The sequence below is a fragment of the Daktulosphaira vitifoliae genome, unplaced genomic scaffold, assembly GCF_025091365.1.
Source record: "Daktulosphaira vitifoliae isolate Bord-2020 unplaced genomic scaffold, ASM2509136v1 Scaffold_1, whole genome shotgun sequence".
NCBI classification, from domain to species: Eukaryota; Metazoa; Arthropoda; class Insecta; order Hemiptera; family Phylloxeridae; genus Daktulosphaira; species Daktulosphaira vitifoliae.
Window position 1 is genome coordinate 41,968,572 of NW_026099572.1, and position 25,286 is coordinate 41,993,857.

The 25,286-nt window shown below is 26.8% G+C and overlaps 2 protein-coding genes and 1 long non-coding RNA gene across 6 annotated transcripts in view; 1 reads left to right on the plus strand and 2 right to left on the minus strand.

Annotated features, from left to right (window-relative positions):
* Positions 1–785: 785 nt before the first annotated feature.
* Positions 786–22,791, minus strand: LOC126902932 (innexin shaking-B). 2 transcript variants are annotated; one of them, XM_050680700.1, is made up of 6 exons: positions 22,491–22,791; positions 16,786–17,266; positions 8,344–8,563; positions 6,971–7,259; positions 5,289–5,508; positions 786–1,342 (listed from the first exon to the last, which is right to left on the minus strand). In XM_050680700.1, exons 2-6 carry the CDS (start codon positions 17,143–17,145, stop codon positions 1,298–1,300), a joined length of 1,134 nt encoding a protein of 377 aa, XP_050536657.1. In that variant the 5' UTR covers positions 17,146–17,266; positions 22,491–22,791; the 3' UTR covers positions 786–1,297. The 2 variants fall into 2 exon arrangements, with proteins under 2 accessions (XP_050536657.1, XP_050536668.1); XM_050680711.1 differs by having other exon boundaries at positions 5,224–5,508.
* Positions 5,477–7,237, plus strand: LOC126902935 (uncharacterized). Its single transcript, XR_007703378.1, has 2 exons — positions 5,477–5,557; positions 5,941–7,237. It is a non-coding gene; the product is annotated as an uncharacterized LOC126902935 (long non-coding RNA).
* A 1,683-nt stretch (positions 22,792–24,474) lies between the features above and the next one.
* LOC126902940 (uncharacterized) overlaps positions 24,475–25,286 on the minus strand; it is a 5,254-nt gene continuing 4,442 nt past the window's right edge. For all 3 annotated transcript variants that reach the window (XM_050680752.1, XM_050680742.1, XM_050680733.1), the window contains one exon: positions 24,475–24,600. In XM_050680752.1, coding sequence (XP_050536709.1) covers positions 24,547–24,600 — 54 coding nt within the window. In that variant the 3' untranslated portion in view covers positions 24,475–24,546. The remainder of the gene's footprint in view (positions 24,601–25,286) is intronic.

The following is a 25,286-nucleotide window of genomic DNA, read 5'->3' on the forward strand; positions in this document are numbered from 1 at the left end:
GGTTTGATATCGTCAGTAAATATTGAAAAAAAATAATATCGGCCTAGATACATAGTTATTTAGAAAATAATTAAAAAATAAAGTTCTATAATTTCACAAATATTAACTTAGCAAGTAAAATGAATTATTAAAGAACTTGAATAATATTATGATAAAATTACAATATAAATTAACTGTATCAAAAATTTGAATATTAAAAGATATTCAAATAAAATACTGTACTCGAGATATTATATTATTAAAATAGTACACAATATTAACTTTCTCTTCTGAGATGTAAGTGATTAAAATATTTTAAAACCCTCTAAGTCACAGCATAAAAAAACACTTATGATTATGAGTACCTGATATAATATATATATAATTATGAAAACTAGATATACTCTTTTTGCTCGTCACCTAAAAAAATAGTCATAAATTTTGTTATGAAACGCAAAATATTTTACACAGACCAATAAAAAAAACCTTAAGCTGACACTATATTAGTGTTTATACTTAAGTCCAAAAAAGCATTACCATTTTTCAAGAAAAAAATCAGTCGGTATTTAACAATAAAATTTACTAAGTTACAACAATATTAATAATAAATCATTAAATAACCATTAGTCAATTAAAATTCATTACATGTATAACAAACTTCTTGATCTTTTCTATTAAAATCATTATATTTTGGCAGCTTTCAGCTTACAATAAATAAAAAAAATAATGCGACTAGTCCAACGTTTGGAGCGCAATAAAAACAATTATTGTAAACAATAAAAAGCTTTGACTGNAATAACCATTAGTCAATTAAAATTCATTACATGTATAACAAACTTCTTGATCTTTTCTATTAAAATCATTATATTTTGGCAGCATTCAGCTTACAATAAATAAAAAAATAATGCGACTAGTCCAACGTTTGGAGCGCAATAAAAACAATTATTGTAAACAATAAAAAGCTTTGACTGAGTTAAAAAAATTATTAAGACCAAAAGAAATGATCTCGTGTGAACACAATTCATAGTTGCCAGTACATAACATTTTCTATGTTTGTTTATTCACCAAAATAGTATTGTAACAATAACTATAATGGTATTAAATTATAATACATTATAAAATCAATGGAACTTAAGTATTATCCATAAAGCTGTATTGCTTTTTTAATTCTTAATTAACTTAACAATACAAAATTACAATACATTTATTTTATATTCATCGTCATTGGACTCGCATAGAGTCAACATCTATTCAATTTTTTTAAAAAGTATTCAGTTTTATTTACGGAAGTGACATGTCAACAACGCTGGACCAATAATTATATCCACTTGTTTGGAGTAAGCAGTTGTTTACTACCCTGTAACTAAAAAAAAATTATAATTTAATTTTAAGACTTGAGTGTAACATCAAATGTGAATATATCAATATGTTTCAACGTTATTGGTTAGTGTAACGTAATGTTTTTATTATCTCTCAGGACTATTCCACGTTTCATCGTATAATTGTTGTATTTTATAACAATAAATTCTCGTGGATGCAATAAATATCTACACATTTCACTAACGCATTTGCAATCGGATTTTTATTCCGCGCACTATACAGCGAATAAAAAAATACGCGTAATGCCTTGTGTAATTCAAGCATTTATTTTTTTAATACCGTCACTAACGAATGAATTCGATAAATTCTAAGCAGATGAGTTCTGCAATACAGTCATTAAAATCACTTTTCCTTTTTCGAGGTCGCATACTCCAGACAAACTAGGTACGCTGCCGTAGGATCTTGTGCTACAGAGTCCAGACTCTTGGCCGTACTGGTTCCTTGGTAACTTTGATCAACAATCTCAGTGCACCACTGCGAGCAAGGACGCGTCGCATAAAGTAAACAGCATGCAAAGATATAATCAACAATGAGACTTTTAATTTGCCAAGTTTTTTTTAAACAACAACTACAGTCGCTCATTGCATACAACTCAATATGCGTACATTGTTTGACCGACTTTCGATCTGAACACAAATCCCAATAGCTCAACAGTGTAGGCATTAATTAATGACTTAACTACGATTTAATCCGTATAAATACGACGTGCATATCTACGGGTGAATAATTGTATTACAAACTGACCAATGCAATATTTCATGAAAAGCTCACTTAATTAACATATAATTGTAATGAATAACTGGAGCGTAGTTAAGTACAACAATTATTTTACATTATATGTTAAACTCAAGTAGAGCATTGCGGAACAATAATTGAAAGTAGAAAAATGTTTAAAAAAACATTACAAAACCATGACATTTATATGATCGAACGTGAAATATTCCAGAATATAAAACTTGTTTAATAGTCCATATTGAATGTACACACAATAAAGTAACTTCACCGTCATATCGAACACGATTATTGTTGAAACTCAGCCAAAAGTAAATTTAGGTGGCACACAATGCAGTCGTACATCGATGTACTCTTCGTGTTTTTATTCTTGTAAACTATATGAAAATATAAATAAATAAGACGATTATATAAACATGATGTCTAATGAAAACTGTTCCCCGCGAGAACTTTTAATTATTTTACAGAATTTTTAAACGAAAAAAGAATGAAGCAAAAAAAAAAAAGACAGAATTCTTCGAGTATAATGATTGCCGTGTCACAATCAAAAATCTCCCACTCAATTGCAAAGTACATCATATGCTACTGATTTAACCTTATAAAATGAATGCTTTTAGCTTAACAACCAATAAATTTAATGCAATTTGTTTGTGATGCATTCCGTTTTGAAATAACTCTCATACGGCCTACAAAGAACGTTATTACAGCTGGATAATAAAGTCACTTAATCACAAAAATGCATAAAAATGCCCGTTCCCAGAATTAGTCTCATCTAACCGTCGCCACTTAGCTTGTATTTTTTATTATTATATATGATGGTGCATTAACTTCAAGTCCGCTATAATAAATCTCATACTTATAATATAAATAAAACTATACTCTAAACATACCATGTACAGGGCGCACCCAAGGTGGACAATGAAGGTATTTTTAATAACGACTGGTAGTAAAAGAAAAGATAAACCTTGATACATCGAATGACTTTAACTTAATACGTTCACAAATAAAACCAAAACGATTTAACTGCAGCAAAAAGCAATATAATTATCGAAGATGGTGAACTTGTTAAAGGAATTTATTACTAATATTTTACGTAATATAATGGAACGATGTCAAAGTTGTACGGAACTTGGTATAACCAATTAAAATGTTGAAAAGATCCTCTTAAACTGTTCCTATTATTTCGACCACATCAAAAACTATCGTTAAGAAACAAACATTTTTAATATGTTTTATAAACACGAGAGAAATGTGTCACGGTAATCTTTAAACTAGTATTTCATATGATTAAGATAATGTTAAACCCTAAAAACATTACTTGTCAAATTTATTACTGTCGGCCAGAAAAAAGCTGACGTTTAAAACGTGTTAATGAACTGAATTTACTCCGGAAACGTAAAATCACCTTATCTCGTTGATTTGCGTGCCAAAGTTTTCTTCCGCATTTGTGTTTATCAAATAAAAACGAAAATGTCGTTGACGATGTTCCAACAGTAGGAGAGAAATGAAAAACACGACAAATAACTTGTAATGATTAAGCACAATGATAAAATTGATAACACGGTGGCAACCGTCAAGATTGACACTCTAATTTTACAAAAATAAAAATATCTCTGCTTTGCAATAAGGGAACTATACGTGAGGAACCTTCGATTAAATCGTAGCACAACTAATTTAAGACAATATAGCGCTAAAGCGGACACACAATTTTAAACGTATTTTTAAATAAAATTATTTTAATTATTTTGGCGGTAGACAGTAACAAAATCGATTTTATGTATTTTAAAGTTTTGCGTTATCAATTAAAAACGTATGTACTCGTTGGTTTCTTATGAAGATATCTTATTATATTTATTCCAATTTCTATATCTAATAGAAACAATATTTTATCATTTTTCTTTGTGTCATTTAGCTATAAACAATCTTATTACATTGGACAGTCTCCAGATAATCACTCGAATGTTCCAAAAATTCTTCCAATTTCAAACATGCCTGACTGAAAATCGTCATGTTCAAGCCAGATAGATTTACTCGGATTTCGATTATGTCTGACAACAGTTGCTCAAGACTATAAAGGTGTCTGTCTTTCCGGACGTTGAAAACTGATTTTCTAAAAGAAAATACTTTGAGTAGCCTATTTTTGAATTCTGGGCACGGTTTATTGGAACAAAATTTCACACAGACGGCCAAAAATGGGAATGCAAAAAAATGCCATATATTATTTGCAAACCGTGACATTTTACACACATCTATTGTACAAATCGTAATCAACGTAGATGTACTTATTAAACCGAACCCATACAGCTCAGACATGGAAAAATAATTGAATTCTTTGTGACAAACTAATCGTATGATTACCGTGAGACGCGAAAAAATGTTAAAAAGATTTTTAAAAACTCATTTTTTCAAGTTATTACCTTACGTTTTTACACATATTTTCTTAAGTAAGGCAATTGATCGTAATAACTTATAGTCTTAAAGAAAGTTCTAATTAATATTAAAACCTAATGTAGATTTAATGCAATTAGACCTTGATGCAATTGTTAATTAATCGCTGTAAAATGTTAATTAGTTGTGGACGCCCTAATAATACTAATGAGATACAATTCATCGATCACGGTCATTCGGTCAGGCGAACAAAATGTAGTTGAGTAAATGTAGAGCAATAAAACCATAGCCCCTATAAATAATTAGCCCGTTTCAGTCAAATCAACAATTATTTTTTTTCGTTTTCATTTTTTAACAAAATAAAAAGCAAAACCTTATACCTGTAGTTCACTGAATAAAATAAACAAACAAATTGGCGGAAATAAAAGAAAATTACACATGACGGAGGTACCCAGCGGAAAAACACGGTCAAACAATACATTTTTTTTTCCTATAACGCATTAAATTATAACATACGAGCAAAAAATAATTAGAAACAAAGTTCACGGAAACCAGTTCTCTGTTAATATATGCATTACTTATAATTGAGGGGATTTGTAGTTTCGTAGTATTATTGAGTCAATCAAATTTCCACAGGCACTATTTTAAGTACAGCTGTCATGTATATAATTTAAAAAATGATGGCAGCGAGTGTGCAGTTTAATGTAGTTCCACAATCGTCTAATGCGATTGCTAAGTACTAACCAATATTATGTTTTATTACTGAATTGAGCATAATAAATCAGTCTTCACGCATCAACCGTCCGTACCGTTGAGTTCTTGTTGTTATACGCGTCCAGTCTGTGTGACAAGTCGTGGACTACGTCTCTGAATATGACACAGTCGATGTTGTCACCGAGCACGTACAATAACATCCAGTCGCCCAACTTGGACCTGCGAACGATGTTCCCAATGGCTTGCCGCTTGATGAGCCGAAACCGCACGCAGAACAGATACACGCGCATTCGTGGTGACACTATGATGATCAACCTAATGAGAAAAAAAACACCAGCGTTATGAGTCGATATGAAGTCAAATAGTAAAAATAACAAAATAATGAAAATATTATACCGGTTGTAAATATTTTTTGAATTAGTTTCAAACAAATGTAATTGCATTAACCACAAGTCACGATTTAAGTACGAGTTGAAAGGTTTTTTTAGTAAAAATCAAAGTAACTTTACGACTACGATTATATTCATAACTTACGATGTTCCTTAAACATCTAATACTTTATACGACGATTGCAAATTTCGCGTACACGTTATCATAAAAATTCACAAAACGTCTACGTCCTTGACTTAACCTTATCAAAGATTTAATTGAATTGATAATTTTTACATTTGCAGGGTAATAACTGNCTACGTCCTTGACTTAACCTTATCAAAGATTTAATTGAATTGATAATTTTTACATTTGCAGGGTAATTGAAAAAATATCGACATAGTCATTCAATAATAATCGAATAGAAATATATTCAAATGTTGTACGTTGTACTGGAATCACGCAAACCAAATATTTTTCAAATAATTTTAAATTAGCAGTCAAAGTAATAATATTATTGTAAGTTTAATAAAAATACTTCTATATCTACAAACTATGTTTTACACCTCAAAACCAACGTTTCTAAAATAGATATAAAATAAACATTTGTCGGCCTATATAATAATTGAAATTATTATTCATAATTATGGTACGTGCAGTTTCTAGGGAAAAAAATTGAATTCATGTATATTTTTTAACTTAAAAAAGATAAAAATTTATGTTTAGATAAATGTGTTTCCTTAAATATGACAATTTTGTACTCAGTTTTATACATTTTCACTATATTTTATTTGTCATGAATTGTTCATATATAAGTATATAAAAGCTAAGAATTCAATATATGTATTATTCAGATGTTTAACTTTCAAAAAAAACTAACAGGCGTTTACAGTTGTAAATAATAATACTTACACTAATTCGGGTGTATCAGTAAAAATGCAACTAAATCATAGCAGTTCAATTATTTCTTTTCACTTTGTATTTTAACGATTATTCATGACAAACTGTTGTGTATAAAACTAGAACGGATTGAGGTTAAACATATAAACCACCACAAATCTAATTTTGTACATTTACAAAATATCGTCCATATATTTTAACGAAATCGCTTTTGAAATATATTTCAAAAGTGAATTTTAATGTTTAAATTACATTTTAATAAACCTAAATAACATTATTTATTTTTATAAAATGGATTATATGTAAAATTGTACATTTGTAACATTGTAGTCAACCGATTGTTAGAACAATTGTGTAAAATAATCTGGTGCGACTGTACCCTAGCAGTATTATCTGGTATTAAATACTTTTTCTTTGCATTTTATGTTAATAAAATAATCTCCATATAATCTTACAACTTAAATCTCATCATGGTCATTATCAAAGGTATTATTAAATCTATACACACCTGTAAACTAATACAGCTGCTGACAAAAAACCAAGGATCATAAACCAAAACCACAGGAACACATATATCTTCTCGTTGACTGCGTTCAAAGGGAGTATGCATATCGAATCGTGAGTTTCAACTTCACCAGAAACCCCAAATTTGTGGAATATGCATTTGGTCATCCTCGGAAAAATATATATCATAGGATCTATGCGATCTTCCTGGTCACTTTCCAAAAATCGAATGACGTCTATACCGAAAGTTAAAAAAGCACCGTCGAAGAAGCGGTTCATCAAAAACATTTGCCCTGTCATCGAACAAATTAAATGATCATTAAATTTTGTCAACACTTAAGTACAACAACATTTTAGACAGCACAGAAAAAAATATTTTTTACTAGAATTTATTAGTAAATAGAGTAATAGTTATAACCCATTAGTAGTATGACAAATAACAACTATGAATGATTCCAATTAAAATGATATACTGTTTTATAATTTGTCTTAAACTATTTAATATATTAAAATAACTATAGATGATAGCAAAGCCAAAATTACTATTAGTAACATACTCTAAAATTTCTTATCTATTTTAAAACGCATATATTGTTTATTTTAAATAACAAAAAATTGTAATGGATTAATTATAAATATATATTTTTATCAACTTAAAATAATGAAATTATAACAACAATTTTTTCACATAATAAAATGTATATATAATTTTGAAAATTCAAACCACAAATATTCATATGCAAAAAAAAATGAAAAACCCACTTCTTGAGTATATGAACTATAACAGTTTTGTACTCGAATTTTGCATAATACAAATATTACAAACACCTATAGATATACTATTTGTTTCATCAACTCAAACGGTTCTTGATTAGCAACAAAGCATTTACTAATGGAATTTTGATTATTACTCAACTTCCATTATGATTAAGATAAAGGATATCATACCATACACTATAATACTCATTATTTATATGATTTAAAACAGGCATCATCTGTTAGTATTCTTTTCTAAATAATTTTTTAACTCAATCATGTGTTTTCATTATTTTAAAGCTACCTAGATTTAGTTAAATATTAATTTATTTGTAATGCTTTTCTTTTAACTTGATTAATTTTGTACTTAAAACTTTTTTATTAATTCACATAAGAGATTGATTTGGATGTTTTAACTTTACAAGTCATAGAACTGTAGGATTAAAAAAGTGAAAACAATATTTTTGAGAAAGTTATTGTTGAACGATATTATTTTTAATAAGTTTTATCATAAAAACATTTTTTATATTAAATTTTTAAAATTTCGCATGAATATTACCGTGGGCTGCTGGGATAGTAAAAAACCTACGCTGTTCTTGTTCAAGCGATCGTTATACTTACCCACAACGTTCAACAACGCCAATATTTCGCACAGGTAATACCTATACGTCCACCAGTTGTGATATCTCAGGTTCTCCCACAGATAGTCGAGTAGAATCTTTTTTTTCTGTTTTTTTTCCGCTTCTGTACATATTGCCACGTCCAAGTCCATCATGAGTGCCCGGATCTTGCCGCCTTCCCAATGTTTCCAAAGCCACCTGGGCGTGTAAAATAGTATTGCCTGCAGACAACAAAAACAATTTATGAGCATGCAAAACAAGGTCTTGGTAACAAGACAAAAATCAAATAGACAAAACATTTGTTATTAAAAAAAATATATCGATACACAGAACAGTGTAAGCAATAACGTTAATATGTAACTATTAAGATTTATATAGTAGTGATTTATCATAAAATTCTAGATTTATACATATCACATACATCACAAATTTTCTAGTATACATAAAGTAGACATATATTCTAAAATGTAATAATATACACAGTAAAAACTTTTATTGGCCTGTATATTAGATATAATTAGAAGTAATTTTATATTTTTGTTGGCTCTATTGTCGTAGTTTTGGCAACTTATCAGGTACATTGTGATTTGTGCATCAACCAAAAATTTGCTTAAAGTTTTTTTTTTTTGTTAAAAATTGAGTGATTTACGAGGCTGCAAGAAAAAACTGTAAAAAAGGCGTCCAAATTATACTTCAAAATGATAAATGCATCTGACGGGTGTCTGTCAACGGTTGAGCGAAAATTAGTCAGTTCTGCTTCTATTTGGTCAAATATATCTTAATTAGAAATGTTTTTTTAAGTTACTGTCGTATGGTTCTGTTAAATTAATTAAAAAAACAGCCTGACATCATATTTTTGATAAACCAAAACATACATTGTATGCCAACACTTGTCTAAATGTACTTTTGTCAAAATAATTATATATATTTAGATGCAATAATTATAAACAATTTAATTAATAACGAAAAAGATTTTACAAATTAAAACGCTGTTCATAACTTTTAATGGAGTAATAAATATTGTCTTATCAATTAAAATGTTATACGTGTATAACTTATTTACAACTATATGAATAGAATAATTTGTTTATAATAATACCAATTTTAACTAAGCTAATAAACTTAAATTTCCCTTTTTTCATGTACCCCACTTAAAAACAATGTTTTTATGAACAATAAAATTTATTAATTCATATTAAACGTTATATAAGGATATAAATGATTTTTTTTTTTTGCACTACTCAGATTAATAGATATTATAATTATTTCGACTTTAAATTTCGAATTCATCATGTAATTAATATATTTAACTAGTACCCGTACCAATTAATATATTGACTGATCTATAATAAGTGATTATTAAACTTTTTAAAATAAATTCATATAAAATATTGAGAATTCTTATACGGTGTTAATATCAGTTAAATTTTAAACATATATAAAATAAGGTGAGATTATTTTTTTCTAATGGAACTTAATATTATCAATACTATATAGACATAATTTTAATTTTAGATATTATAAAATGATATCTTGATTCCAACATTTTACTTTCTCGTATTATTTTTTATTAAATACCTGAAGTTTGTTGTACTGTAACTACATTTAAATAAACCAAATGGCATACACCTGTTAAAGATGTCTGTCCAGTGTAACTTTTAGGGAATTTTTATTGACAGAAAAAAATTACTTTATTACAAATCACTGACTAAATGACAATTGATACTTGTCAAATTTTAATTAACTACTTGTAGTCAGAAAGCCAATGAAAATTATAGTTGAAACTGCAGTAGGAGGTTAAAATATTATTACAGTAAATATACTTATTCAAATTTAAAACTCAATAGTAATCAGTGAATTATTGCCCTCAATTTTTTTTAAACTTATAATATATTTTTATGAACGTGTATGTGTAATTTACAAGTATAGTATAAAAATATAAAGTAAATGTATTCTAACAGTTAACAATTGTTTTTCGTTTCGTTTTGGAAAAAATAGCTGCAAGAATTTAACAATGATGACGTAATAGAATAATTTTGAAACTATTACAAGTAAGAACAACTAGTTTTAGAGATAATAAATAGTTTCTTGTGGTAGTCGAACACGAATGAAGTTATTCCACCACATTAAACCCTCCATGTCATAAGTGCACATCGGGTCAGAATTTCTACGATTTTTGTTGTTTGTTTAAGACATTCAGTTTAAGTATACTACAGATAGTATACTTGTTTATGGCTCAGTATTTTTATTTATAATCATGGAGAAATTTTTCAGTATTTATTAAAACTACTGAAATTGACATAGATATGTTTTATTGAAATAAAAATTATTATTACAATCATTCATTCTATTATGAATTAATATTGATGAAATATTATTGTATGACTTATAGGGAACGCGGGAGTGAAGCCCCTGCAGTTATATTGCTAACACTTTTTCTAACCTCCTCAAAAATTCAACCAAATGTCCGTCTATGCCCCGTGGTCATTATCATTAGTATGAAACAATTATTTTCATTAAATTTAATTAAATTAAACTTAAAAATTAAAATTGCTTTATAATAAAATTAACGATATCATGAAATGTTATCCAGCCAAATAATATTTTGCTAAAAAATAAATAGCTTTACTTTATTGGATAAAAATTTATGATAGATACTAATTACTTAAGGGGTGATATTTATATTTCTAATTTGTACACTGTCGTACAAACAAACTTTAATTAAAATTATACTGTTAACTTCTGAAAAGAAAAATTTATATTATATTATAGATTACTAAAGATATTGTATCGCTTATACAATCATTCTGTATTATTAATATAAAATGTCCTAGTGACGGAGACGAGTGAACGAGTATTTCGAAAAGCATATGCTACTACTGACTATCTGAAACAGTAATGTACAAAGATAATATATTTACTAATAACTTTGAACCCCTAGGTTAAATAAAAAAAATTATATTAAAAAAATAATAATTTAAACCACAATCAAAAATCGATTTATCGTTGTAACCTAACCCGATCTATATCAAACTGAATCTCAAAAAAAAAAAAAGATGTATTATAAACCAGTAATTTCTTTAACTATAATAGAATTATCCGTAAAGATATAGTATTCAACGATCAAAAATTAACTTTAGTATTTTTTATTTTGTATGGTTATACAATGAAAACATATATATATATATATTTATAAATAGAATCAAATACGATATTAATACATTGTTAAAAAAAATAACCCGACTATAAAGTGAATATTGACATAGCCAAGAATGGATAACATTAGTAATTGGCTAGAAAAGAGATTTTTATTTCTACTTGTTTTTCAAAAAGAAACCATTCTTTTATATGGAAATGTTCAACACACAATTAGTCGACTAAATGTACTGTACAAAACCAAAAGGAAATTAAAACTATTCTAATAACTTAATTAGATTTTGGTTAAAGATGCACAATAATACTTATTATATTTTTTCGAAACTTTACATTTCAATAACCTTAATGGTCAAAATACTTATATTGTTGAATAAAATAAATTATTGTTTGCAAATTTAAAATTATATTCTCATCTCAGCTATTAAAAAATTTTAGAATTATAATTTTAATTCTCGTCGATACCAAACCTTTTTCTTTTTTCAAAGCTTAAATGTGGCTGATAAACATATAAAAATGCTTATCGTTGAAATAATAAGGATAACAACACTGTATTGCTCAAGCTATCAGAGTTTTGTTGTACAGGTAATCATTCTCTATAAGTTAAATAAATATAAATTCTTTTAATTCGTTAAAGTCTCAATTGCCGTCAGACGTCTTCGTTTCAGCTTTAAGAAAAATGTAATGATACAGTCTATAAAAGTAAGCGTCAACACTTTGTTCCATTGAAAGCGTATACACTATGTACTTAGTTATTTATTAGAAATACAAATAAAACTGACTAGCCTCTGTACTATTACTAAGTCAATCTAACACAAATAACTCATTTATAAATAATTTGCTAACGGCCGAACATACGCTGATATACGTACATGTTTCTTAAAATAACTTAAATATATTAGGTCTCAGTATTATATGTCAGCTCTATTAGAAACGAGAAGAGAATTTAAACGTGTACGAAAAATAAAATATCCATCATCGGCTAATTAACTATTACTGACAACGTTTTAAATTAATGCATTTTAAAATTTACAAAGAAATTATACAAAGTACAAAATAAAATAAAAAGACTTGAAAAATAGAGTTCTTAAAAAATAAAGCTAGTTACAAAAAATTAAAATTTGTACTGTGATCTTAAAATTTGTTTAAAATATCAAAATTATAGCTAATTTATGGATAAAAATATAGAAAATATATCAAGTCGATATTTGTTTTTTAGCTCAAAATAACATAATAGACAATAAAATTAATTTAGTACTTTGAGTACGACACGATTAAATTACAGTCTGTGCCTTACAGTCACGCCATCTACTGATTCTAAATATCATCTCATAAGTCGCTTTCATTAAATTTTATAAATACGGTGAAAATAATGATAATTTGATAATTATTTACAATTTTATTTAGGCTTTTGGTCGGACCATTGATTTTGTAACATAACAAGGTCAATAATAATTATTCACATTGCTATTAAAGTAACAATTATTGTTACTTTACAAAAGCGAAAATTTAACGAAAAAACGAGTTTATTTTCAAATTATGACTAATAAATAGGGCCCGTTATAATATTTATACATTTATAAATTTTGTTTGAATCACATTGATAGGTACCAAGTTATATCTTTGCTCAACTTATAAAGTTTTGCATCGAAGCTGACGATTTGCTTGTAAATTACATTTATTAGAATATGTACAATTTAATATAATACTTAATATATTCAATCAAATATTCGTCTATTATTTATTTCTGCATTATGAACCTTAAGCAAATATTTTTTTCACTACTTTTTATACTCAACTCTAATATTTATGGCATAACTAAAAATGTATTTATCCTGAAATGTATTGGGTTGGAGAAGAATAAAAAACACAAATATCTAGTAACACCCGATGGATGAGAGCGCGCATCACATATTTAGGAGCTGAGAACGATATTTTTAGACATAATCGACGCACAAACCGCTAAAAACGAATATAATAAAAAATAAAAAAGACTAATATACACGAAGGGAGTGAACAATAATGACCCCAGGGAAAGTTTTTTTTTCACCGGACCATGCGGTGTTCTTCATGGCTGGCGGCCAAATGGTTCACACGTTTCGCCTATTACAGTGTGTTGTTTTAAAACTTTGCACGTGCTATTATCATTTTCAGGTGTTCAAACCACGTTCGATTTCCATTCACTATATATCGTTATTTTTATTGTTACTTAAAAAATCTGAACAAAAAATAACACTATTTGAATTTAAGAAACCACAAAAATGAGCATCTATATGATAATTTCATAAATAAAATTAATGATTTTCTATAGAAATTTATTATGAAAAACAGAACTATTGCTATAAATTTTCAAGAGGAGCTTTATACTTTATATATAAAAAAATTTTTCTGTCTATGTTTAATAATCATGAGATCTCGTCAATTTTGAAGTGATTAAAGATGTGTTAAGGGGCATAAACCTCTTAAACTCTCCTTAGTTTTTACTAAGTACTAGGCGAACTTTTATACTGGATAAATTAAATGAAATTTTTTAATTTAATTAAGTTAATTTCATGAAACCTTAAATATATGAGTTGATAGATGCCAAAAAAAAATATTTAACTTGTCGATAAATGAATGAACAGACTAATATAATATTAATTTAAAGGAATAATTTCAGCTGAAATGTCACAAAAACTCATAAATATCTGTATATAGTATATACATATGTATATGAGTTTAACTATGTTGAAAAAAAAATGATTATAACATAAAAAAATGACTTAGTATAGTAAAATAACTTGTAAAATTATTAAATAAATAAAAAAAAAAATTATATGAGTTGAGTAAACAAATTAATAATTTGTAAAATTATTAATCAATTGATTTTTAGATAATCACAAACTTTAATAAAAACTGTAAAAATATTACCAAAACAAAAAATTATACTATACAGTCTAATCGATCTAGAAAAGTTTTTCAATATTTAAGCTTAAAAATTGAACATGTTCTAAATGTATTAATTAGAAAATGATTTAATAGAATTACAGGCATATTTAACATTACCGAAAAAATATTATAATGCAGTAATCCATCTGAAGAAAAACTTTAGAATATCAATTAGGCAATTAAATTTCAAGCATATGAGTAAATCTAAAAAATAGAGTTCAACATTTTAATCAAATTTGCCACTTTGATTTTTCAGTATCCTCAAAGAGTAAAACAAATAGTCAAAGTAACTAATGTGTGATATACTAATTAAGTGTATTTCATAGACAAAGAGCCGTCCTAAGAACGTCATAAGGAGTGTACGCTTTTCTCTAAACAAAATATAATCAATAGCAATTTTTCGATATTTATATACATATATTAATCAATTTTTAAATAAAATACAAAATAATTTTTCATAGAAAATTTTTACATTAAATCGGTTTCTTTTAGCATTGCGCCTTTAAAAATAACTATAGGCCACACATTATGATGTAATATGGTAAAATTAAATACCTATAGTTATCTCCTAATAAACTCTAATGATTGGAGTCAGTCTATTTCATTGCACCATTCTATTCGTAAAAAATTATTGTTTCGGACGGAATGAAAAAATAACATTTACTTAGGCCGTATTTGTAATGATACTAATAACAATATTATTATTATGCTTGGAGTCCTCTCACGATTTACGACCGTTTTGACTTTAGTGCGATTGGTCTCATCAGTTGTGTAGGTACTACAGACTGGTACACGTTTTATGTGTTTACTTATGTGCGGTCGGGTTCCTTTGGTTTTTTACCAGAAGTTTATTTGTATTTTTTATTGACCAACACTGCCGACATAATGTACAAAGTATTCCATAGACTATATTTAAACTAGTTACACTATATTATAAAATTACGTATTCTCAAACTACTCTCAGTTTCAAATGCATCGTAGGAATACTATAACTCATCAGCTATAAATTTCAAAATTGTACTTATTGTATGATTAATTTAAGTATCACTAGGTGAGTGACAGATAATTATATGACATAATTATTAAGTCCATCGATCATAAACTTTATGAAATGGTCAAAATATTTGTTCAAGAAGAAATTAAGTTTACAGAATTTATATTATATGTTAAATTAATATATGAATTACATTTATATCAATGCGTACTTATAATGTCGAAAATTCTGTTCTGCAAGGAACTAACAATGACAATCAATGGTCTTATCCTTTTAGAAAAGTAAAAATGATCAGCTCTTTAATTATTTGTATTAAGCGTATTGTCTAAGAAATAAAAATACATTTACAATTTTAGAGAACAACCATATTTGTCTATCATCAGAGTCGTTTTAAGTCGTTTAAATTTGTCACTTCTTTTATACCCCCTCCGAAAAAAAAAAGAAATGATATTATAGCGCCTCAAACAAAGTTTCTTTTGTACCTTCATTAATGTGATCCTACTCATAGTAACTTTCATTTAATTTAAAATTGCAACCTTCTAGTGATCTAACCATATTTTTTTAACTTATTCAATGCACGTTTTAGTAAAAAATTAATTTTTGAGATTTTTCTCGCATATTATCGAAAGAAGTCAAACGTACCTATCTTTAAAATCAAATATCAAAGTCAATAATTAGAAGAAAATTATAGATCAATTTGGTTCGAAAAGAAAGTAGTTTTGTCATGAAATTAAGTTTTTAAAACGCTTCTTATTTATGACGTTATTTATCTATAGTAATTTAGGAAAAAACATGTAATTTCTTGGACAGTAAACTGTTCACACAATTTTACCCATCGTTTTTGTAATATTTTAAATCAAAATTCAATAAACATACAATAATTTTTCTATTTTTTAAAATAGAAGTGACGTCATATACATTGATATTACAAGAAAAATAGAGAAATAAGGTAAATTACCTTATTACAAGACATTTAAATACCAAATAGAACGTTTATTTTTCAACTGGCATAATGTATTTTTTAATACAACCCTTTCAATGCACCCAATTGGAAATCTCACAAATATCAGTAAATCTTAGTTACAAGTAACACGTACATTCAAGAGTTTAAATGGTACAAACACGTTGAGGAGACAAAGAAGACACTCCGTAAAACACTTGTAGAGGTAGAAGGACGATGCACCCTACGTCCTCTGCTTAAATTACTATCCGACAGTTTTTTCTGATTAATAACCAGAAAGCTTTCCATAGACGTGTTGGTAATAACTAATTACAATATACATAAAATAATAACTAATTTAGAGCCAAAATTATCCTTTTAAATCGTTTACACAAGATAGTATATGTTGAGATGTAATAGTTATTTACCTGGAAAAACAAACAAAAACACACCCATTGGTAGTACCCATAGGTTTTGCGATCGCCGAACTTGCCTCTTGTGTTGTCAACACCCGGGTAGGGAACGTTAACGCCCACCTTCTTCTTGAATGCCTCTTTGATTGTGTACGTGGAGTGTATCCAACAATATGTGTTCAACACGTCTTCGGGTATGTCTTTGGTGTGCACGCAGTCTATGGGGTTGCCTACATACTGACGGGTTGTCACGATTAAGCTAAAAGCGGACAGCAGCATCACCGTCAGGCTATAGTGTAGCCGAAATACAGGAGAGTCAATGTGCACGTGACTGATTTTCACCAGGCTCTTTAGGCCCCGGAACACGTCAAGCATAGCGTACCGGGACGGCGGGACTTCCCATCCGTAAGTCCCGCATTCCAGCCGCGCGGGGTGTCAGCTACCGATCATATCCATTACACTTATTGCAAGTGATGCTTACACCAATTGCAGAATCCTATGAAAAAATAACATTAATTTAAAAATAATTCATTTATATAGTCAGAATAGTAGTTGTAAATTTGTAAAATGAGTTGTGTCCGTTAGATTTCCATAAAATATATAACTTTTTTGTAATGAACAAATTTAATTACGAATTTTACGAAACTTGAATAAAGCCCGACGACGTTATGTAAGACAGGCTAAAATTAGAATAACTAGAGATTTATTTCTAGATTTGTGGAAGCTAACTTATTTTTTTTTATATATATAACATGATCTTTTGAAAAATTAATAAGATACAACATAAAAAAATATTCACTCATCATTTTGAGAGCATAGTGATTAGAATTAATATTATCTTTGTGGATATAATAAAACATTTAACAGCGTTTCAAAAAGTTTATTTATTGATATACTCTTGAAAAGTTTATTCTAAAAGTGTTTAAGTATTATTAATGAGTTTTCAAAAATAAAAACTATTTTACAGTAAAAACAATAACAATTACACATAATAGAAATAAAATATTTTAAATAATTTTAATTATATGTTATACAATATTATGAGTTATGATTTAAATTAAAATTAACTTTTAAATTATAATTCCTAATATTATTGATAAACAGTTGTAGAAAAAAAAGGTAAATATAAAGGAGGCTAAGGCCTTAAGGTAAATAATGAACGTTTTACTTCACGATTCTACTAACAAAAAAGCATTTGTATTGATAAAGCTTTTGTGATTCATCTTAAAAAAAACCCTTTTACATGCAACTGACAACATATAAATAGTTTGTTTTATTACTCATAGGCTTTATAAATATATTCTAGTTAGTAGATTTTCTATAATTACATTTTGACACAACTCGTGTAATATGATAAATTGACACTATGATGAAAAAAACTGGGAGCTCAATCTCATCATGTGACGTATGTGTAAGAAAATAGAATAGATAAAATATTTCATATAATAGGATTTAGAGCCGATAGATAAAAATTACAGTAATTCATTATGATGTTACAATTATGAGCTTGAAATTAATCTTAGAAATTTATAATTTTATCACAAAGGTGTTACATTACTGTTGACGTTTATATTGTAAATATTTCTCGTTCTTTGTAAAACCCATTAAAAATTATAATCATTGCTTATTTAAAAAAATATTTGTTTAAGTATTCAAATCCAAAAATAATTAGATTATTAAATCTATCTGATTTGTATTTATTGACTATTGTTTATTAAACGACTAAAAAATTGATATTTATTCAATATATCATGTCATCTCTTAATATAAAAGTAATATCTTTAACTTCAAACAGTCACTTATAATAAAATAATATAGCAAATTTAATTTTTTTACTGTTTTAAATACTATTTTAGTATAGAAATAGTGTTTCCTAAGAGTTTTACCTTTATTATAACTTTAATTATACCTTTTACAGAGTTATCGTTCAACTAAGACTAATAGCTTTTAAAATATAAAACTTAATACAATTTTTTCTTTTCAAAAATTAATAATATCCTGTGTTTCATAATTTTTAAAAAAAACTTTTCTGTTCCTTCTCTTTTGCTATAGTTTTCAAAAACAGCTAAATTGTAGGACTAGGATTCAACACTGACCATATACATACATTAGAAATCCAACAATTACAACAATTTATATTATAGGTTTTTATAATTCAACCAAATCAGTACTAATAAGATTTATCACACTAATATTCTAAAAATTATTGCATATTAAAAACTCTAAGGAAACTTAAAATAGTTTAAAATTAACTATTAAAAAAATTAAAACTAGTCTTAGTTAAAAAGTGATACGATTAAGACAATTACCTACACTTTTATTATTATGTGTTACTAAATATATTTAGTTCGATTCGTCATGATATTGGGTCATGCATAAATAAAAAAAGCCGACATGTAAAGAAGATTGATTTTACATAAATAAACGTGTTCACGGTAAATATAGCCATGGCATATTAAGAACATATGTTATTTCAATTGAATCCAAATTTGTCTAATGTTCTCATCTTATTTTCTGGTTCGTAACTTTCAATTTTAAATATCATTCATCATTCAAATTGTCAATCAACAAATTATTTTTTAAGATAATGAAAAGAACATGCATAGAAAAATTTAGATATGTAATAACAATGGAAATTTCACTTTATAATACCTAAAAGAGGGATTTTTTCATTACACATATTTACATTATGACATGATATATATTTATAGTACTGTTTGTTCTTGGATGGGTGACCGTACAGGAACTTAAACTGTGATACACGATTCGTTTTCGATACTAGGTCCCTCAGACATAATGAGGTTGCGTCAGGTCAACAGCAGATATAAAATCCAGTCAAATAGTACGATAGAGCCGACACCAAATAGTTGAATAGAGGTTAAGGAGATGACAATGATTAAGTATATTTATACACATTTAAATTAATTTATATTTATGTGAGAGACTTCCTCAAATTAACTACTGTTACCTAATTTTAAACATTTTAATAAAGAATTATAATTTAAAAAAATCAGTAACGAGCTCACTTAATTAAGGGTGTCATACAGTGATAAACAATAAAAATAAGAAATTTATTAGTAAATTAAACGCACACTAAATACTACATTATATGTAATGTATATTAAACGGATTCCAGACTAAGTCGGTGACGCGATTAACGGGATTAAAACACTTGCGTGCACAATATATAAAGACACAAGTGAAAGAACCTAAGAATATAATATTCCAGTTCCCCATGTCGTAAAAAAATACGAAGCCATTTTTTTATATCGACCTGGCGACGTTTTGCTATAGCTTTGGTTTCGTACATAAAGAAGACAGTAAAGCGAATAAATCAACCTTCATATGCTCTTTCCATTTTCCAATACAATTTTTACTATAAAGGTTTACTGTTTCATTGATTCCATAACTTGCAATTTTTATTAATACAGACACAAATTTTTGAGTCGGTTAAATATTTAATGATTTATCTAGTCGACCAACTCCAAAATGAGTGTTGGCATTAGTTAAATATTGNTTTTACTATAAAGGTTTACTGTTTCATTGATTCCATAACTTGCAATTTTTATTAATACAGACACAAATTTTTGAGTCGGTTAATATTTAATGATTTATCTAGTCGACCAACTCCAAAATGAGTGTTGGCATTAGTTAAATATTAACCACATCAAAAACCATACCGACTAACTATAAAAACAACAAACCGACGGTAATCCCTCAAGACACGTATAAAACGTTGACAGAATTATCTTAATAAACGTTTATCTTTGTCGTGCCAAAACAACGTTTTTGAACGATAGAATGACTTAATGGTTTTGATCATTTTCAACCTGTATACTTCCCAATGTGAAAACATACGAGAACGACAGGTTTGGTAAAACATAAATAAATTAGGCATATATTGTATGATTCATTTATAAATACCAAATAGAACCCCCGTAGGCTATCCCGCCGAGAACAGCCCTGAAAAAATATATTCTGCATTAGAAAATACTTTTCTGAAATGCTTTTGAAAATTAGAAGATTCATTTAACTAGGTTTGAGCAAATTAATTAAAAATTTATCGTTTCAAATAATAAATGTGTTGATTTGTTGAATTTAATTATAAATATAAATGTTTTAAGTAATTTATGTATTATTAAGTGTAAAGAACTACCCAGTATAACATTATCCATCAAATTAATTTGAGACTAGGATTTTATTTTGTAGATATGTATATCTAAAGAATCAATAGCGCAAATGAATATTTATAAGTGCAATAATTATAATAAAAGTAAGTAAACAAATGTTTGGTTACATTTTTTAAAAATAAAACATTTATAATTATTTTTTTAAATGTATATTTTTTTATTGTATACAATAATAAAGATTGGTTCCATTAAATTTTACATAACTTTAATGAATTTTACATAATGTAAGGTAATAACTGTAGTAGCGTAAATAAATAGAAGACAATAAGGTGAAAATAAAATTTTTTTCATGTGGAAAAGTAGCAAAATTTACTAGAAATTAAATGGAATTTCTCTTATTAAATCTATTCCAAGTCAAAAATATAATAATAAGGGTGTATGTATAATTTTCTACTGGACGGGTTTTCAATACACAATTCCACACTCCAAATTGTTTACAAATAAAAAAATTGCAATGGGTTGATTCCCCCAAACACGTTGACCACTATTGCTTTTAGTATGAATGGAGATTTGAGTAATTAAATGTATCAAACAAAATTTTCTGAAAATTAAATTTTATAACTTAATTTTATAAAATACACATTTCTGTAACATACGTTTTGTATTAAACTTATGAAAAATAATATAAAATATAGCAAAATTATGAAACGATGAACATTATAATTATTGAATCGATGATTTTCAAGCATAGGTGTAACTTGGGAAATTTTTTTGTGGGGGGATGTAATCTCATTATACTCTATTTTATAATTTTAGGTAATAGACGTGTCGGAAAGCTTTTTTACCACATTTTTTTGAGTTGAATTTTTGGGGGTAGAGAACCCCCAAAAATTCAACTCATTTACAAGTTTTTCTTTGCATAGGCGCAATTTGAACGAAATGCTAGTTTAATTTCTCTCTTCCTTAAAAATATTTATATAAGTTAATTAACATGTAATTTTCATAATTTTTGCAAGACTAATACAGAATTAGAGGGGTCTAAGCCACCACCACTTAAGAGTTTTTGGGAGCACCTATGCAAACTACGCTTTGACGGAAAACTTTATAATTTAATTATCTAGTTCATTATCTAATTTCTTAATAGTTATTTTTACTTATTCTCTTTAAATTCTTATCTACTTATATTTCGATATTTAAACGCGGTTTGTCCTACGCCTTTATTGGATATCCTGTTATCACACCAATTCAATAAATAAATTGATAAATTTGAACGATGTTATAATGAATAGTTTGAATAATCTTAATTTTAGAGTACATTACCCTCTAGTTGTGAATTCAATGCAAATATTCCAAGAATGAAAGTATTTACGATGATAGTACTAATTTATTAGTCAACTAGTTTACCAATTTTAAAAGTATTCACGATTGAAGTATAAAAATTGATTTCAAACTATCAAAAACTATTTTTAAAGGTAAGAAAGTTTTCTATTAAAACATATCTGAAAAAGTTCTATCCTAAAGAATTTCATCAATCTGAGCCTTTTGTTTACAATATCATTTAAGTTAAAAATAAAATTAAAAATTACGTACTTATACTGACAATATTAAATAAAATTAGTTTTATTGAAGTTTTTAATTCGAAAGAACTACACATAAAACTCGTTACACAGCACTTTAATCGATTACATGTCGTGAATTAAATGATCAACCGAACCGTGAAAAGTGCATACTTTCTTATAACTAAATAAAAAATAAAAACGAAATCGACATGAACATTTGGGAAAAATCGCGTGGCTGTCATATAAGACGAAGTCGGCACTCGCACTTGTACATACAAACAAGTAGAGTCCGACCGGATCCCTCGGCTACAGGCGACGTCTCCACTCACTACACGCACAGTACAAACTCTCACACCAATGATATTTGCCGTGCTCCACACGTTCTATATTTAAATCGCCTGCTGCATTTTCACTATATATACCATGCAGTTATGTACATTTTATATAATATAGTTTTAGCCGCATGTAGTGTTTTTTTTTTCACAAAGTTTACAAGACGACCCACCGCATGTCGCTTACTTACTCCAATCTAGGAAATAGCCTAGAAATTATTAAATTTGAAAATACCAGATTGACAATTTCTAAGGAAACTCAATAATAAACAGAAGTCCTGCCCATGGAATTTAAAATGAAAGTAATAATGTCATTACCAACGTGAAAATAGAACTAGCGATATGTAGTGTTAAAAATTCAAAGTGTGTCTCTACTGTCATCAGTAGATAGACAATATAATACAGCCCATTTGGTCTATATTTTATTGTCTAAAAATTAGTTCTCTCGAGGAACTTTGCTATAATTGACTTGTTTGCTCTCATGTCAGATGGTTTCGAGTAAAAAAGTTTAAAACGTGATTGATTTTCAAAGATCTTATATTTAAATTCAACATAACACAAATTTAAATATTACTTTTTTTTAATATCTACTATCTTATTTATTTTATAAATAGATTTATTAGTTTCACAATCAAAATTATTTTTAACGTTATACGTATATATATATGTACAACGCCATCTAAAACAGAAGTATAGACGAAAGTATTCTTGGAAGTAAAATCCTGATTACTCTATGTTGTTCACAATTCTAACACGTAATGGATAAAAAATATAATGCGATTTATCACTTACCATCGTACGTGCTACATTAAATTTGTGTAACATTAATATATCTGAGACAAATCCTTCCGAATATCTATGACATACAATATATATTTTAAAATCTTAACTAACTACTACATGCGTGTCATAGATTCCCACAATAAGACTGTTAATTGTTCAAATCATTAAAAATGTCAATAATTTGATTAGAATTTAAAGGAATCAAAAATATTATTTCGATTATTACATTAATTTTTTTTATTGATAAAACTATTACTGTAATTTAACGTTCAAAAAGCAAAGATAATATCACTATAACTGAAAAATTTCCAAAATCACATAGATAAACAAGAATAAAATTTATTTAAAGGATGCTCTTTTCTAAAAAGTTTTATAATAATATTTAACCATTTCGACTATGTTGATTCTAAATTTTTACATTAATTTGTCTATGTTATAGTAATATTTTACTGACAAAAACTAAAGATATTTTCAAATACTTAGGTTCTTAATATGTAAAACATAGTTTTTCAACTTCCTTAAAGTTAAACTTAAAAAACTTCAACTGCAAAATAAAAGTTTAATAACAAGAAATTCACTAAAAGCCTCAAGAGTACTTGAGACAGATATGTCTATACATTTGAGATAAGAAAAAATGTGTCCAATTATAAAAAGTAAGAAGTTACAAGTTTTAAAGTTTTAAAACAATAACTATATATAATTAGACTCAATACAAAATAAAAAAAGAGTAACTTAAAATTTTATAAAAAAATACAGAATATTTAATTTTTAAATGCATAGATAAATATATTAACTATAGTTATTCATTATTTAACTCACATTTAAGTACAAAGAATTAATAATAATTTAATTTTTATATACACATAACATTAAATAAAAAATAATAATTAAAGATTCACATTAAAAAATTACAATAAGCTAATATATTTAATATTTTATAAATCACATATCTTAAAAGGATTATATACAAATTTATTTAGCTAATGATTGTGTTAACGTTTGTAATTCTTGCTCTTCTTTGATAAGCTAAAAAAATATTAGTTGATTTATAGTTACTATTGATAACTCTTAATAATTACACTAGTTAACAAATAAAAAATAATTTGGTGACCTATAACATCTAATAGTCATTATTTTTGTAGTCTTGTGCCTACTTTGAAAATGAGATAAAAAATGACAAAAGAAGAACAGTTTTTGAGTTATTATGAAATTATCATTTTGTGTGTGAATGCATGTCCCAAAAAAGGGTTTTTATTATGTTGTAAATATTTTTGTTTGAAATTCACTAATTTTTAAATTTATCACATATAAATAAGAATATAAAAATTATTTATAAACTAATGTCTTAAACATTTATTGATTTGAAAAAATTGNAGTTTTTGAGTTATTATGAAATTATCATTTTGTGTGTGAGTGCATGTCCCAAAAAAGGGTTTTTATTATGTTGTAAATATTTTTGTTTGAAATTCACTAATTTTTAAATTTATCAAATATAAATAAGAATATAAAAATTATTTATAAACTAATGTCTTAAACATTTATTGATTTGAAAAAATTGTATTTCTATCAAAAATACACCATTAAAAAACGAATTTCTTATAAATAATCTATGTGTCATACTCTAATAATAAAGAAAATTATATATATTTTAGCTTCGATGCGAAGCTGAGATAGTATTTATTGTACCATGTGTTTTTTTTTTTTTTTTTTTT

What these genes read in the sequence shown, in the direction of transcription:
- LOC126902932 (XM_050680700.1), bottom strand. Translation starts at nt 17,145, where the DNA reads ATGCTTGACGTGTTCCGGGGCCTAAAGAGCCTGGTGAAAATCAGTCAC. An exon ending in GTTTTTGTTTGTTTTTCCAG is followed by an intron (nt 8,564 to 16,785) that starts GTAAATAACTAT and finishes TGTTGTCTGCAG; the next exon opens with GCAATACTATTTTACACGCC. An exon ending in GGCGTTGTTGAACGTTGTGG is followed by an intron (nt 7,260 to 8,343) that starts GTAAGTATAACG and finishes GTTCGATGACAG; the next exon opens with GGCAAATGTTTTTGATGAAC.